Source organism: Syngnathus scovelli, chromosome 19 (genome assembly GCF_024217435.2).
Source record: "Syngnathus scovelli strain Florida chromosome 19, RoL_Ssco_1.2, whole genome shotgun sequence".
Taxonomy (NCBI): Eukaryota; Metazoa; Chordata; class Actinopteri; order Syngnathiformes; family Syngnathidae; genus Syngnathus; species Syngnathus scovelli.
The window spans coordinates 3,557,788-3,570,948 of NC_090865.1; the positions used below are offsets into that span (position 1 = coordinate 3,557,788).

Below are 13,161 nucleotides of genomic sequence, written 5' to 3' on the forward strand. Positions count from 1 at the left end.
AATGCCATAAGCACCTGCGCCACAACTTAGACCTACTGTTAGCTTGTCTAAAGTCAAGTCTACTTTCTGTCACCAGATTCTCAGGTGTGCCGGGAGCATATACAAGCAAAATTCCTAATAACCTCTGACCTATCTGGCGATGAAGTCGGATGTGATTTTAAACATGTCCTGGCGAAAATTTGAAACTGTTGAGTCATTTTGACTCACAAAACGTACGAGCTCACCCCCGCAAAATTATGTTCCAACCATTTGCCAACTGCTATTGAGTGTTACTAAACAAAACAAAACAAAGGAAGAATAATAAGAGTAACATTTGACCTAGAAAGGGATATTGTGAGCATTTAAAAGTACAAAAACAAATAAAAGATTGGCAGTAGGGGGATTTGTAGACTACTAGACCACACTGACTGAACTGCCAATTGATAAATTGTGCAAAATCTGATGAGTCGTGTATTACATCAGTTTATATACAAAAAATCCATGTGAGCTCATTCTTGCCACAATGCAACAAAAGTGTTTTTACAACTCTAACGGAGGAGAACATGTCAGGACTGCGAGACCAGCAAAACACAACAAAAACTGAGATCCAGACATGTAATCTGTCTAATCCAAAAAGCTGTGAAAACGACTGGGGAGAAAAAAAAAGGGGGGGGGGCATTAGACGGGGAGTTAGTAAGAAGGCTAATTTCAAACTAATTTGGCCTAAGGTGATTAAGTGAGACTGGCGTTGGGATCAAATAAATGATAAAAAAAATCTCGACCAGATTTACATGTTTTTTTTCTGTAGTGCTTGTCTTCATTATCCCATTCACTACCAATGACGGCTATAGACGTCAATTTTTTTTTAACTGGGCTGGCAGTGAATGAGTTATAGTTAACTGTCCCAGTTGACTGAACGAAGCAGGTATTTTTACATTCTATTTTAATCCACAATTAAGTTAATCAACTCATTGAAACCAATTATAGACGACTCTTTGACAAAAAGTGGCTTAATTGGCAACCGATCTTGAGGAGTTGACTTAATCTCAGGAGCACTTGCCGAAGAAAGTGGACCAGGCCAAGCCAAAGAAAACAGATGGACTGTTATGGAAGCAGATCTTTGGGGCTTCAGACAGCCTGAGCCATTGCTGATGACCGCTTGGCTGGGCCCCGACGGTGCCAGTATAGATTTAACCCGGCCTGCATAGCGTGCTGTGCATATGGGCCCCTAATTGGCTGGAAAGTACCTGGTAGTTTACCAGGCTGTGGAGACTGAGCCATTAGATTAGCCATGTCAGATTACAGCTAGAGCGCCGTCAGACGGTGTCATCCCAGACTCGCCCACTGCGAGAGAAGAGATGGGGATGGGAGGGGTGGGGAGGTCGGCGGGGTCCGAACTGTTGATTGGAAACATTGTGACTTGCACTTAAAAATGCATTTTTTTTTTTTTTTAGACTCTAATCTGGATTGAAAAATATTTCTTGTATTATGTATACTTAATATAGACTGCCTGATTGGTAAACACAAAGCCACACACACATCATACACACCACCTCTGAACAGATGGAGCCGCTTCTGAAGCAGATAATCCGTTATTGTTCTGCATATTTTTTTGATTATCGTCACGGTTGTCGTTTCGAAACCATACTTGAGCTTGATCCCGGTTTTACTGCATGCTTCCGAGCTAATATCTTTGGCCCACAGCCTGAAAAGTTCACTCAATGAGAGTTCCGCATAAGCTGATACATTTGAGAAATTAACAAGGCAAAGATTTGTTTTTGTTTAGGAAGCACAAAAAGAGGATTTGCGGGGGAGATTTGAAATGTGTTTACAACTGATTCTTTTGGTTTTATTTAATCCAGCCGGCGCTTAAGATGTTGATATTTCTTCAAAACCTCTTAAAAGTGCTGACACTTCTTTTTTGAAGTGAAGTTTGTCCACTAGATGACATAAAACTCCATTTATTTTTTTTTAGCACTTGCGTGTTTTTCATTATAATCAATATAGGCCGTCTTACCGGTTCCAAATATCGATCCGAGATTTCTGTTTTTCGCATGACGCACCGAGGACAATAAAAGACGAGTGAGATTAAGACAATTAGGGGGTTGATTGTTATCCAAAAGACGAGAAGGAGAAGATTAAATGAGAAGATTTAGGTCAAAGTGGGGAAGCCCAGAAGAAGGCGGGGTTAAGTGAGGACGGCCAAGAAAAGGAGGAAGGATTGGGGTCAGAGAAATTGATCACTCCAGCATGCAAGCTTGCTCTGATTGGGGAAGAGAGTGATCCTTGGAAAGACTTCATTGGATTGATCTGAAGAGTGAGACAGGTTGAACTTCAAGCCCGTCCGGGGATGTCTTGACCTGTCCGAACGTTGCTCTTGTTTTTCCTTCTCTATCGGTGTCATGCCGCCTTCTCTTGAGCCTAATTAGCAGACATTTTTATTGATCCACTGGATTTGGTGCTGAAATCCCCTTCGCTGTCTGCCAGACAGATCCGAGCTAAAGTCTTTCTCTAGCTGGTGGTCTGGAAGATTGGTGGGGGGGTGGGGGGGTTAGGCCCACCTGTTAACCACAAGCCAGAAGCGTGCCGACTTTGCTACACCCTGACATCACCCTTTTTTTTTTTTTAAATCCGCTGTTCTACTCCGTCACCTCAAAAGCCCAACCCCCAAATCCTTAAATCCTCTGTCACCCCTCGATAAGTTTTTCACGAGCCAGACCTGACAAATTTGAATACCTCTGCTAATATTTTGTTTGTGGGAAAACATATTAATTTAATAAAAAGAAATGCCCATAAATTTAATTCACATATATGTCGGCTATTTAAAAAAATGAGTCCGCCATAAAAATTTGGACTAATATAAAAGATAGATGCTTCCAGGAAAACAACCCATTTAATAATGCCATCTTACATATTTAAGATTTACAGTCAGTGAGGATAATCCCCGCATTTAAAAGGATCTGATAGAAAACAACGTTGACTAGTCGGTAAACAACAAGACAGTTGAAAAGTGACTCTCTCTCCTGTGCCTCACTACATAATCCTCTTTTATTTATTTTTTTTAAAGATCTACCAGCTTTGACAGTTTAGCAAGACAAAGACTTTAATCAAAACAAAACAACAATGGCGCACTGTTGAGTTGAAAATCAAGAACTGTCACGATGATAAGAAGCAATTCATATATTCTTTAAGGTGCGTCTTTTCCACGACGGAAATTGCACCATCGATCTTCACTGTAATTATAGACAATTTATACATCAATTAAGTCCCCTGACTAAACGCTTAGTCACAAAAAAATCCCAAATACCAAATTAAATCTGATAATTGTATAGTCACCATGACATTGCACATTGTGCATCCTTGAGTAATTTTTCCATGACTCAAAAAACAACGTACACCATGTGACAAGATTGTCATTAAGGGAAGTCAATTGTCTAATTATTTTCGTAAATTTGCTCGAAATGCACAGATGTGTTCCATAAATTGCACTTTCATTATTTGTTGTCGGTCTGGAACTGGATTTTCTACTTGAACCTAAGGTAGACCAGACAGGAGCTTTCGCTACACGCCACAACAGTCGAAGAAAAAGCAGGTATCCTTAAGTCTCATCGCTTTGTCTCATTTTGCTGGTCTCAGACAGCTTCGGTGGAGCTGACCTAAGGTCTTTTCTTCACTTTATCCTTTCATCTTGTCTGGACCATTATCTCACCCTCCCCACCCCACCCAAGTTACCCAACAAGAGTTTTTCCTCTCTTAAAAAGTGTGTCTGGACGGCGCAATGTGCCAGACATAATAAGATCGGCACGAGTCAACTCGCCACGTCCCTGGAGTTTGGAGACTTGAGTTCTTGAGCCTGAGCCTAGACTGTCTGCAAATTAGAGAAATTAGCGCAGTCGGGTTTGAGCCAGTGAAAGACACACACACACACACCAACCGACCCCCAAGCCACACGCCACACCTCGAATAAGCAATCTCGCCATATGGCAGCCAATTTCCTATCTCAGCTAAGACACGAGGCTGGAGGATTCTCTAGACTAAAAACATTATTTCATAACAATGCAGAATTTCAATTTCAATTCGTGTGAGTCCAATATCAAATCACTGTACCATTAAATTCCCCAATTTAAAAAGATTAAAATTATTTTAGGTGTTTCTGAAACTCTCCTAGCTATTTATAAATGTCAGGTAAGTATGCGTGAGTCTAAAAGTAACCGGGATGCTCACCAGACAGCTCTTATGCACTTAGGTGACCTGGCCTACATCTTTAACTGGACGCAAGCAGAAATCAGAGCACGTGATTCGGACTTTAAAAAACAATCTAGAAACTTAGGGGATATTTATGCAAATAGTCATGTGTGATTAGGAAAATGTTAAAGATGTTCAGCAAGATATAGGTCAAGGAGGTACAGTGGTAGCAGATTGCTCATTATGTGCCAAACCAAGCAAAATTCTCCAAGTGTGTTTTCCAGTGGCAACAGGCCGACCATCTGCTCCTCTTTTATTCATTCATTATCATCTCGGCTTTGTGTTTGTGTGCGTATGTGTAAGCATACATCACAACAGACACTTGGCTTGACCAAGTGTACATACAACGTCACCAATGTTGTTGTCCGAAGCCAACAGTTGCGTGCTGCAATCACGTGACGCCGCTCGCTCGCCATTGGCCGGGTTGTGCGGCTAAAAACGCTTGGCGCAATCCCGGGGCTCGAGAGTTTCGTGTGACAGTGGGAAGAGTGGTCACTGGATATAAGCGAGGGGAAGACAGAAGAGCAACTGAGGTCAGAGGAAACATTGGAGGGGATGACCTAACCAAAGAAAGGATGCTCCAACAGCTAAATGAATGTGCACAAGTAAGTGTTATTTAGTTAAATGTTTTTATTTATTCAAAATGATTCATTTATTGTATTTATTTAAATTTATTTATTTGAGTGTATTTATTTTATGTTTTTATTTATTTAAAATGATTCATTTATTTATTTTATTTAACTGTATTTATTTAAGTGTATTTATTTAAATGTATTTTATTTATTGGAATAGTCTGTTGATTTTTATTTAAAATGATTCATTTATTGTATTTATTTAAATTTATTTATTTGAGTGTATTTATTTTATATGTTTTTATTTATTTAAAATGATTCATTTATTTATTTTATTTAAATGTATTTATTTAAGTGTATTTATTTAAATGTATTTTATTTATTGGAATAGTCTGTTGATTTTTATTTTAACATTTTGTTTTGTTTTTTTGCATCCAACTTTCATTTTCCAGATCGTAAGCTTTAATCAACAAACCTAAGACTGAAGGACTCAAACCAAAGCTTTCACTTTCCTCGATACCAAAGCCAACAGAAGCTGGTCCGTCACCTGCAGTGTATTTCACCAAAATGAAGGAGGAAAGCACACAAAGTGATATGAGCACTTGGAGAGAAATCGACTTTGCTCTTAATTGTACCTACATCGTACCGGATCAAGTGTCGAACCCAAGTTTCAACCTGCCAAAGGCGATGACTTCCATTCCTCGCAACCTTTCGTTTGAATACAACAAGGAGGAGGTAAGAGCACTTTTGGATTGTGCAAAACAACGTACGATGGAACAAAAAAAATATACAAAGCTTTACTTTCTCTTTCAAAACAGAATACACCCTTTATACAAACAAACACACACCAACAAACCCAGACACTATGACGTTAGAAATCCTGCCAGTTGATCATATCACACCTTGTTTGCTTTCTTTACAATCAAACACACCCTTTTTCACCTCCCTCAGATTCTTCCACTCAGGTGATTCATGCAATTTGCGATAACGCTTCAGTCAGCTGACTGAAAAAATAAAAAATAAAATTGAGGGCAACTAGTTTTTCTACAGTCGTGATGAATAATTAGCTAACTTTTCTTTGTGTCCTCCTTTTTGTGCCTGGTCTGAAATTTTGTCAACATTTTCCTTCTTTTATCTACAAACATAGATGATTATCACATGATAGGTATTTTCCATCATATGCGCTGGTCTTATTTTTAAATCTCCCTTTTGCCAACACGCATCATTGTTTTTCCAAGGAAGAATGACAATAAGAAAGAAGTCAAACGTGCTTGAAGTCATGTGCTCTAAGCAAACTGGCTCAAATCCAAGGTAGTTTCCCTTTCCTAAAATACAGCTCTTGATCGTCGCTGTCGTCAAGGTGAAACTGTTTTTTTACTGACTCCTTCCGGGATGATAAATTAGTCTTGACCATATGTGGATGACTTCAGAGTACGTTACGGAGAAATTATCACGTCAAGGCCTTGAAGACTTATCTCAGTCTTACGCATATTGAAAGTGGAAGGGGATAAGGGAAGTGGATTCTAAGAATTTTAGCTCTTTTAAAACTTTTGATCAGATTTGGAATTGGGACTTTGGAAATACTATCCGAAAGCTAAAGTTGCGTTAGTGGGGAAATGGTCACAATTGCTTTTTTGGTGTTTGATGGGATTGAGGTCTGGGGACAAAAAATGGCTTCTCCCAAATAGTGCTTGCAAATTTATTTAAGATTAGATTAAGCAATCGAGGATATGATTTTTACAAATAAAAATTGCCAAACAAAAGTTTGATATGTGTCTTCAAACACGTGGCAGATGGCACATGAGCAGTAAGTGCCAGTTAGAGGGGGGGGGGGGCAGGTTTTTGCGGAGCGTGCGGAGGGGGTGGGCATGGTGGCTGTGCGTGGGTGGGGGGGGGATTTAGGTTAAAACCAGATGATTAACTTTCGTTGGGAACAGGCTGACCAGCCAGGCATCAGGCCTCAACCTGGCAGGCATACAATTTCCAATTCTGTCAAAAAAAAAGATGAGGGGGGGATAGCGTGGGGTATCTGCCTCCATTATTGGGTTTTTCTGCACACGACGCGACCCCCCCACCCGCTTCCCCCACGCCTTTCTCGCAACAACCTGAGCGGTTGAGCAGAGGCGGCAAAGCGCTTGGTTATCCACGCAACGCCGGCTTAGCACAATACGCCCTGTCACACCAGTTCAGCACATCCAAGAATCACCTCACATGATTATGCACTAACACACACACCCTTGTCCACGATGACTGGTTCCTGACGTAATTAAAAATAAAAAACGAAAACACACTTTGAAGCGTTGCTCTTTAATGACATGATAAACAACCACACAAAGATTTAGGTCATGTTGTTTTTAATAGTTGACCTTTTCATAAGGTGCTTTGGTAATCCTTTTGAAGGGGTCGTTCCTCAATGGCAGAAAGAGGGAGAGTGTGTTTACTTTCGGGGTTAATGGATTGGCTTGGGGGTGGGGGTCATTTTAAAGATGGAACACAAAGCTCCTCAAGACATCCAGATTGTAGCCTGGTGTGTGTGATTGGGGGTGGGTTGCAGAAATAAAATATAATAAATATAATATAAGATAGCCTAAGCCTAAAATTAAAAATATTAAAAATAGAAATAATGATAATAATAATAATAATAATAATAATAAACAAAAAATAAATAATAATAATAATAAATAGATATAATTAAAAGTAATCTTGTATGAATTCAAAAAAGAAAATTGCACCACACATGAATCCCTAAAAAAAAAAAAAAGATGTTTATTCTTCTTTTGAGTCAGGTGAAAATATATTTGCAGGTCGAACAAAGTGCAAGTCACATTCATAGAGAAACAGGTTAAACCGCATCTTGGCTAGTTTCGCCGTGTTTAAAAATGGACAGCAGGTCAGGGATCAGTCGGTGAAAGAAAGTAAACTATAATTCCAGTCAGTAGGTGAAGTCATTAGTGATGGAAAGTAGGCCACCTTGGAGATTTAAACTTGCTTTCTGAGCTGTCTGGGTCAGCGTGAAGAAGCCACCATCATTACGCCGTACAATTTATAATTAAGATAATTTATCATTGCATCTCTAAGAACAAAAAATCATTTTTATTGTTTTCTATTGAGACGCATAAAATAACATATACCATTTTAATACACGATTTTGTTAAATGTACTTGTGATCTGTTTTGAAGGTGAGCGGTGTGTTCAGCAAAGAGTACATTCCTCAGGGGACTCGATTTGGTCCTCTGCAAGGAGACATCTACACCAAAGACAACGTCCCCAAACAGGCCAACAGAAAATACTTCTGGAGGGTAAGTTTTGATTCAGCTGACCTTCCTTGGGCTTTTTTTTTTTTTTAACTCAAAATGGTCATCACATCTTTACTGGAACTCGCTGCGTCACTCAGGAAATATAGTTTCTCCCGAGTGAATTCCCATTCTTTTTCCCGTGTTTGGTATTTCCCTTCCGGCTTTATTTCCTGTAACCTTGTGAGCAGAAGTGGGAAGTCACGCTCAGGAACTCAATTACAGTTCAGTCAAGTACATACGTGTACAATTTGGCTGCCGGCCGGCTGTGTTTTTTTTTTTTTCTTGCAAAGAGAAGTGGAACTATTTATGACTACCGGTACTGTCAATGACGAGAGTGAAAGGGAGAGAGAGAGAGAGCGTGACACAGCAAAGTGGAGCCCGCCTCCAAGCTACAAATAGAATGACAGCTCAAGCACAAATACACAGGATTGACAGAACACACACAACACACACTGAGGCCCGCCCGCACTTGAGGAACGATCGGCACGTTCGAACAGAAGACGACAGAGGACACTTTATCGTACATGGCAGGCTTGAATGTTTGTACTTTTTCTCCCTTTATAAATTTCTTTATACCCCGATTCAGCTATATATATTAAGTCTGAAAAATAAAAATAAATGCATTTTCTTTTTGTTGCAGATTTATAACAATGGGCAACTTCAGAACTTCCTCGATGGCTACGACGTCCACAGGAGCAACTGGATGCGTTACGTCAACCCGGCAAGATTTCTGAGCGAGCAGAACCTGGTGGCTTGCCAGAACGGTCGAGACATCTACTTCTACACCATTCGGCCGGTGGAACCTAAACAGGAGCTGCTCGTGTGGTACAGCCAAGAGTTTGCCCAGAGGTTATGCAGTCAGCAGGAGAATAACAAACACAGTGAGTGCAAAATTAAAAAAAATAATCTATAAATATATTTAAAAAAAAAAACATTAAAAGACAACAAATCAGGATTTGCTTCTATCATATTTAGTGTTGCCCTGATATCGATCTTGGACGTGAAATGAGAATGATGGATGTTTAAAGTCCTTCAGTGAATCATTTTTAAAAAGCTATTAAGCAAACACAACAGCATTATATCCTCATCTCGAGTGATTGTGCATTGCTCCAAAGTTGAATGACTCACAGTGACTAATAGTACAGCACTGTAATTACATTGTTAAAAGTCTAAAAGCACTCACGAGTTTCATTCCAAAGTCTGTTCTTGCGCAACATTTGTCATGACTTTGATCAAGTATTTTAGCTTCAAGGTGAAATCCAAACGCTGGCAAAGGCACATTCCAACTTGTTAGGCAACAAGAAGCAAACCGGAATACTGGTGGAAGTTAAAAAAAAAAAAAAAAACGCTGACGCATTGTGTAATTGATTCACTAATTGTTGTTTCAACAGTGCAGACGTGACATGACACATGGATATTCATTTGACCACCAAGCGATTCTCCCCCACATTATTACAACTTGAATTGACAAACAGAAACCTAAACTAGATGGTTTTACACGCTATGAGTCAAACCTAATCGTTTACAATCACTGGGAGCGGCATCCGTGGGTGGATGTGATGTCATCATATATGAAATTCAAGTATATATTAACTTAGCAAAATAATTTCTCTGTTGCAGAAACCATGAATGTTGCCGACGAGCAAGAAAACACCAAACAGCCAATATGGCCCGAGGAGAAGACAAAGGAAGAAGTGAAAGAGGAGAGACATGATGAAGAAGTGGATGTGGAGATGTTGGGGAGAGACACTCCTCCAGATACTCCTGATGAGCAAATCATGGATTTCAGCAAAAAGATTGAGAAACAGGAAAAGATGGACCGGGACCAGGAGGAGTTCATTCCATCCCCTCAGCCTGAACAAATCCACAGAGTGAATCCTCCTTACTTACCCGATCACCTCTCTGCACTATCATCTGACCAACGAAATTTACCCCTTCACCTCCACGGCCTTTACGGCCACAGGGAAGGCCTGGTGTCTTCTCACCCTCTTTACCCTCAATCCAGACCCCTCCAGCCGCCCTACCAGCTCCTTCCTCCCTTCACCTCACACTATCCTCGCCTTCTCCTCCCTTCATACTCCCCTCCGTTCCCCGGGATGCTCCCTTCTAGAGGGTCCCTCCAGTATGGTAGCTATCTCGGCACGGATGGTATCCCATACCCTCCCCTCAGCACCCCTAATCTTCTCACAATGTCCATGCCATACTCTTCATCCCCACAAGGCGGTTTGAAAGAGCTAACCCCTAACGTCTCCCCACCGAGAGGCGCCCCGGCGACCCCTGACCTCTCTCCTGTTCCCAAGCCGACAAGCCAATTTCCCTCACCTGGACATACTTCCTCTAGTTACGAGGAAGCAGTGAACCTAACGGTGGACATTACCAAAGGCAACTCGGGGTCACGCAATCGTCCCGGGCACAAATCCTTGCCCTATCCTCTGACGAAACAGAATGGGAAGATCAAGTATGAATGTAATATCTGCGCAAAGACTTTCGGACAGCTGTCGAATCTCAAGGTAGGGACTTCGGTATCCGCCATTTTGCACTCGTACGAAAGGGCTGTGGTTTAATTTTTTTGTCACCGTAGGTCCACCTCCGAGTACACAGCGGCGAGAGACCTTTCCAGTGCAACTTGTGTAAAAAGAGTTTCACTCAACTGGCTCATCTACAGAAGCACCATCTCGTCCATACAGGAGAGAAGCCGCATGAGTGCCAGGTATGTTTAAATTAGTGTCATAAAAAAAACAGGTTATAAAACTCTTGCGCAACGTGTCATCCGGAAGTTATCTTTTACGATAATTACTTTTCCTGGCATATGTTAGAAAGTTGAAACTGGTTATAGAATTCCTGCGGTAAAGAACAGGAATAACAACACGTCAACATTACGTAATTCCACAGTGCCCAAAATAATCCCAACATCAATCTGTCGCAACCGTTTGCGTCACCGGATCCCTTTTGAGAAATCTTGTTTCATATTTTCCAGGTGTGTCAAAAGCGTTTCAGTAGCACCAGCAACTTGAAAACTCACCTTCGACTTCATTCTGGGGAAAAACCTTACCAATGCAAACTGTGCAACACCAAATTCACTCAATACATCCACCTCAAGCTCCATCGTCGTCTCCACAGCAGTCGTGATCGACCTTACCACTGCCAGATGTGTTCCCAGGCCTTCTTCCACCATTTCTCCCTTCGCATCCACCAACGCAGCTGCTGCCCGGCCAACTCGGGTTCACCCGTCAACGTCCACATGAAAGAAATGCTCGAACGCTTTGACGCTAGCCAAGAATCCGACTCCCTCACGGAAACGGCGTCGGCGTCACAGGTGGAGGAGGCTGTGGAGAGATGGTTAGCTCGTACCTTGGAAGGTGAGGGTAAGGAGGACCAGAAAGAAGCCACCTTTCTTCTGAAAGCTCTAACTCTGGCTGTTAACGCACCTGTCGGCCAATCAGCAGCCCCGGTTTCCCAGCACAGTTCTCTGGCGGCCTATCAGGAAAGAGCTAGCGTCGTCCATCTTCACAAAAGTTCGACGGTCAAGGTGGAGGGTCAGTGAGATACAACCAAACAAAGGAGCAAAGGAGATTTCAAGATGGACTAAATAGAAAATTAAATGTCGCCAAAAGTAGCCTCTGTTTTGACTGAAGAGATGAAATATAGCTTTTTTTTTTTTTCTTTTTTTAAATGTGAGCAGCACCAAAATAAGAGCATTCCAAAGACTGGACGTGATGTTTGATTAGACAAACTGTGCTTCCTCCCAATGAATAATACAAACTGTGAAGTCAATTGTTTTTACTCAGGTAGTTTTATTTTGGTGTGTTAACTTATTATGTTTTACCCTGTTTTAATTAGAGATGCTTATTTATTTAGATTTATTGTTGTTTATTTGATGGTAGACATTGGAACGACTCAGGAATATTAACAATTGTCTTCTTAGTTGATTTTTGTTTGCTTTATTTTGTGTTTTGTGTGCATAAATTATTTTACAATTTGTTAATTTATTTATTTATAATAAAAAAATAAGGGTCAAATCTGGTATGTTTGATTTACATTTAAATGAGCATTTGCCAAAATATTGTTGTTTAGAATCGTTTTGCAAGATGCAAAATATTAGACGGTAGCTAATCACCATACGGAACGAAATACATACAGCCAAAAATTGCTTTTGCTTGATTATAGATGTGAAAGTTAATTTTATTTCCATACTTTCAATTCTTATTGAAGACTCGGTCGCTGTAGTTTTGCACTACAGGTGTTCAATCCAAATAGAATACTCTTTTTTTTTTTTTTGTACAAGGTTTGACCCTGTAGTTTATTTTTTTAACAGGTTTGAGATTGTAAGAATTTTACGTGAGAGACTATTTTCATGATACTTTTATAAGACGTAGTGTAATAAAGATTGTTTCAACACTACGTACATTGAGCGTGTGAACAGATTTTTTCCCGTGAGTCAAAGGTTTCATCAACAAATCACGAATTTGCTCTTTCCAGTAATCCTCTGCTATAGTTTTTTGTTTCAGTTTGCATGTGGTGTCCTGTCTTAGACCAAAAAAAAAAAAAAACTTATTTCCTCTGTGTGGGAGAAACCACATCAGTAACGCCTACGTACGAGGCCAAGTAAAATTTTCTCAAGAATTCTTATTTGTGCTGCCATACAGCAACATTCTTTTTTTTTTGCTGAGTTGTCAAAACCTAAATACTAGTTATGTGGACGTGATATACGTCATGTGAATTATGTGGTTAAACAAATAATGAACAGCTGGAAAAAAAAAAGTCAGAGACTGATAAAACAATCCATAAATGTGGATATAACTTAAAATAGGATAAATTAATATGACCAATGTTTTGGAAATACTGTGGAATGAATTATTTCTAATGGTGCAAAAAAAAAATATTATGCCAAGTGTTGGACTGTATCACACTAAATTATTATTTTTTTTTTTTTTTTGGGCCTGTATGGTTTGAGGAAGTTTCCTGTGTACATAAAAAAATACCTCACCAACAGAAGAACATAAACAAGAAAAAAAAAAAGGAACAATACATATGAGTAGACAAAAATCTCATGGTTTTAAAAGAGCTTT

The 13,161-nt window shown here is 40.1% G+C and overlaps 1 protein-coding gene across 2 annotated transcripts; it reads left to right on the top strand.

Annotated features, from left to right (window-relative positions):
• Nucleotides 1–4,674: 4,674 nt before the first annotated feature.
• On the top strand, nucleotides 4,675–12,493 carry prdm1b (PR domain containing 1b, with ZNF domain). 2 transcript variants are annotated; one of them, XM_049750340.2, is made up of 7 exons: nucleotides 4,675–4,829; nucleotides 5,249–5,531; nucleotides 7,976–8,095; nucleotides 8,733–8,973; nucleotides 9,713–10,602; nucleotides 10,674–10,802; nucleotides 11,070–12,493. In XM_049750340.2, exons 2-7 carry the CDS (start codon nucleotides 5,364–5,366, stop codon nucleotides 11,634–11,636), a joined length of 2,115 nt encoding a protein of 704 aa, XP_049606297.1. In that variant the 5' UTR covers nucleotides 4,675–4,829; nucleotides 5,249–5,363; the 3' UTR covers nucleotides 11,637–12,493. The 2 variants fall into 2 exon arrangements, with proteins under 2 accessions (XP_049606297.1, XP_049606298.1); XM_049750341.2 differs by lacking the exons at nucleotides 4,675–4,829; nucleotides 5,249–5,531; nucleotides 7,976–8,095 and adding an exon at nucleotides 8,391–8,631.
• Nucleotides 12,494–13,161: the final 668 nt, after the last annotated feature.

What these genes read in the sequence shown, in the direction of transcription:
- prdm1b (XM_049750340.2), top strand. Translation starts at nt 5,364, where the DNA reads ATGAAGGAGGAAAGCACACAAAGTGATATGAGCACTTGGAGAGAAATC. An exon ending in GACAGCTGTCGAATCTCAAG is followed by an intron (nt 10,603 to 10,673) that starts GTAGGGACTTCG and finishes TTGTCACCGTAG; the next exon opens with GTCCACCTCCGAGTACACAG. An exon ending in AGAAGCCGCATGAGTGCCAG is followed by an intron (nt 10,803 to 11,069) that starts GTATGTTTAAAT and finishes CATATTTTCCAG; the next exon opens with GTGTGTCAAAAGCGTTTCAG.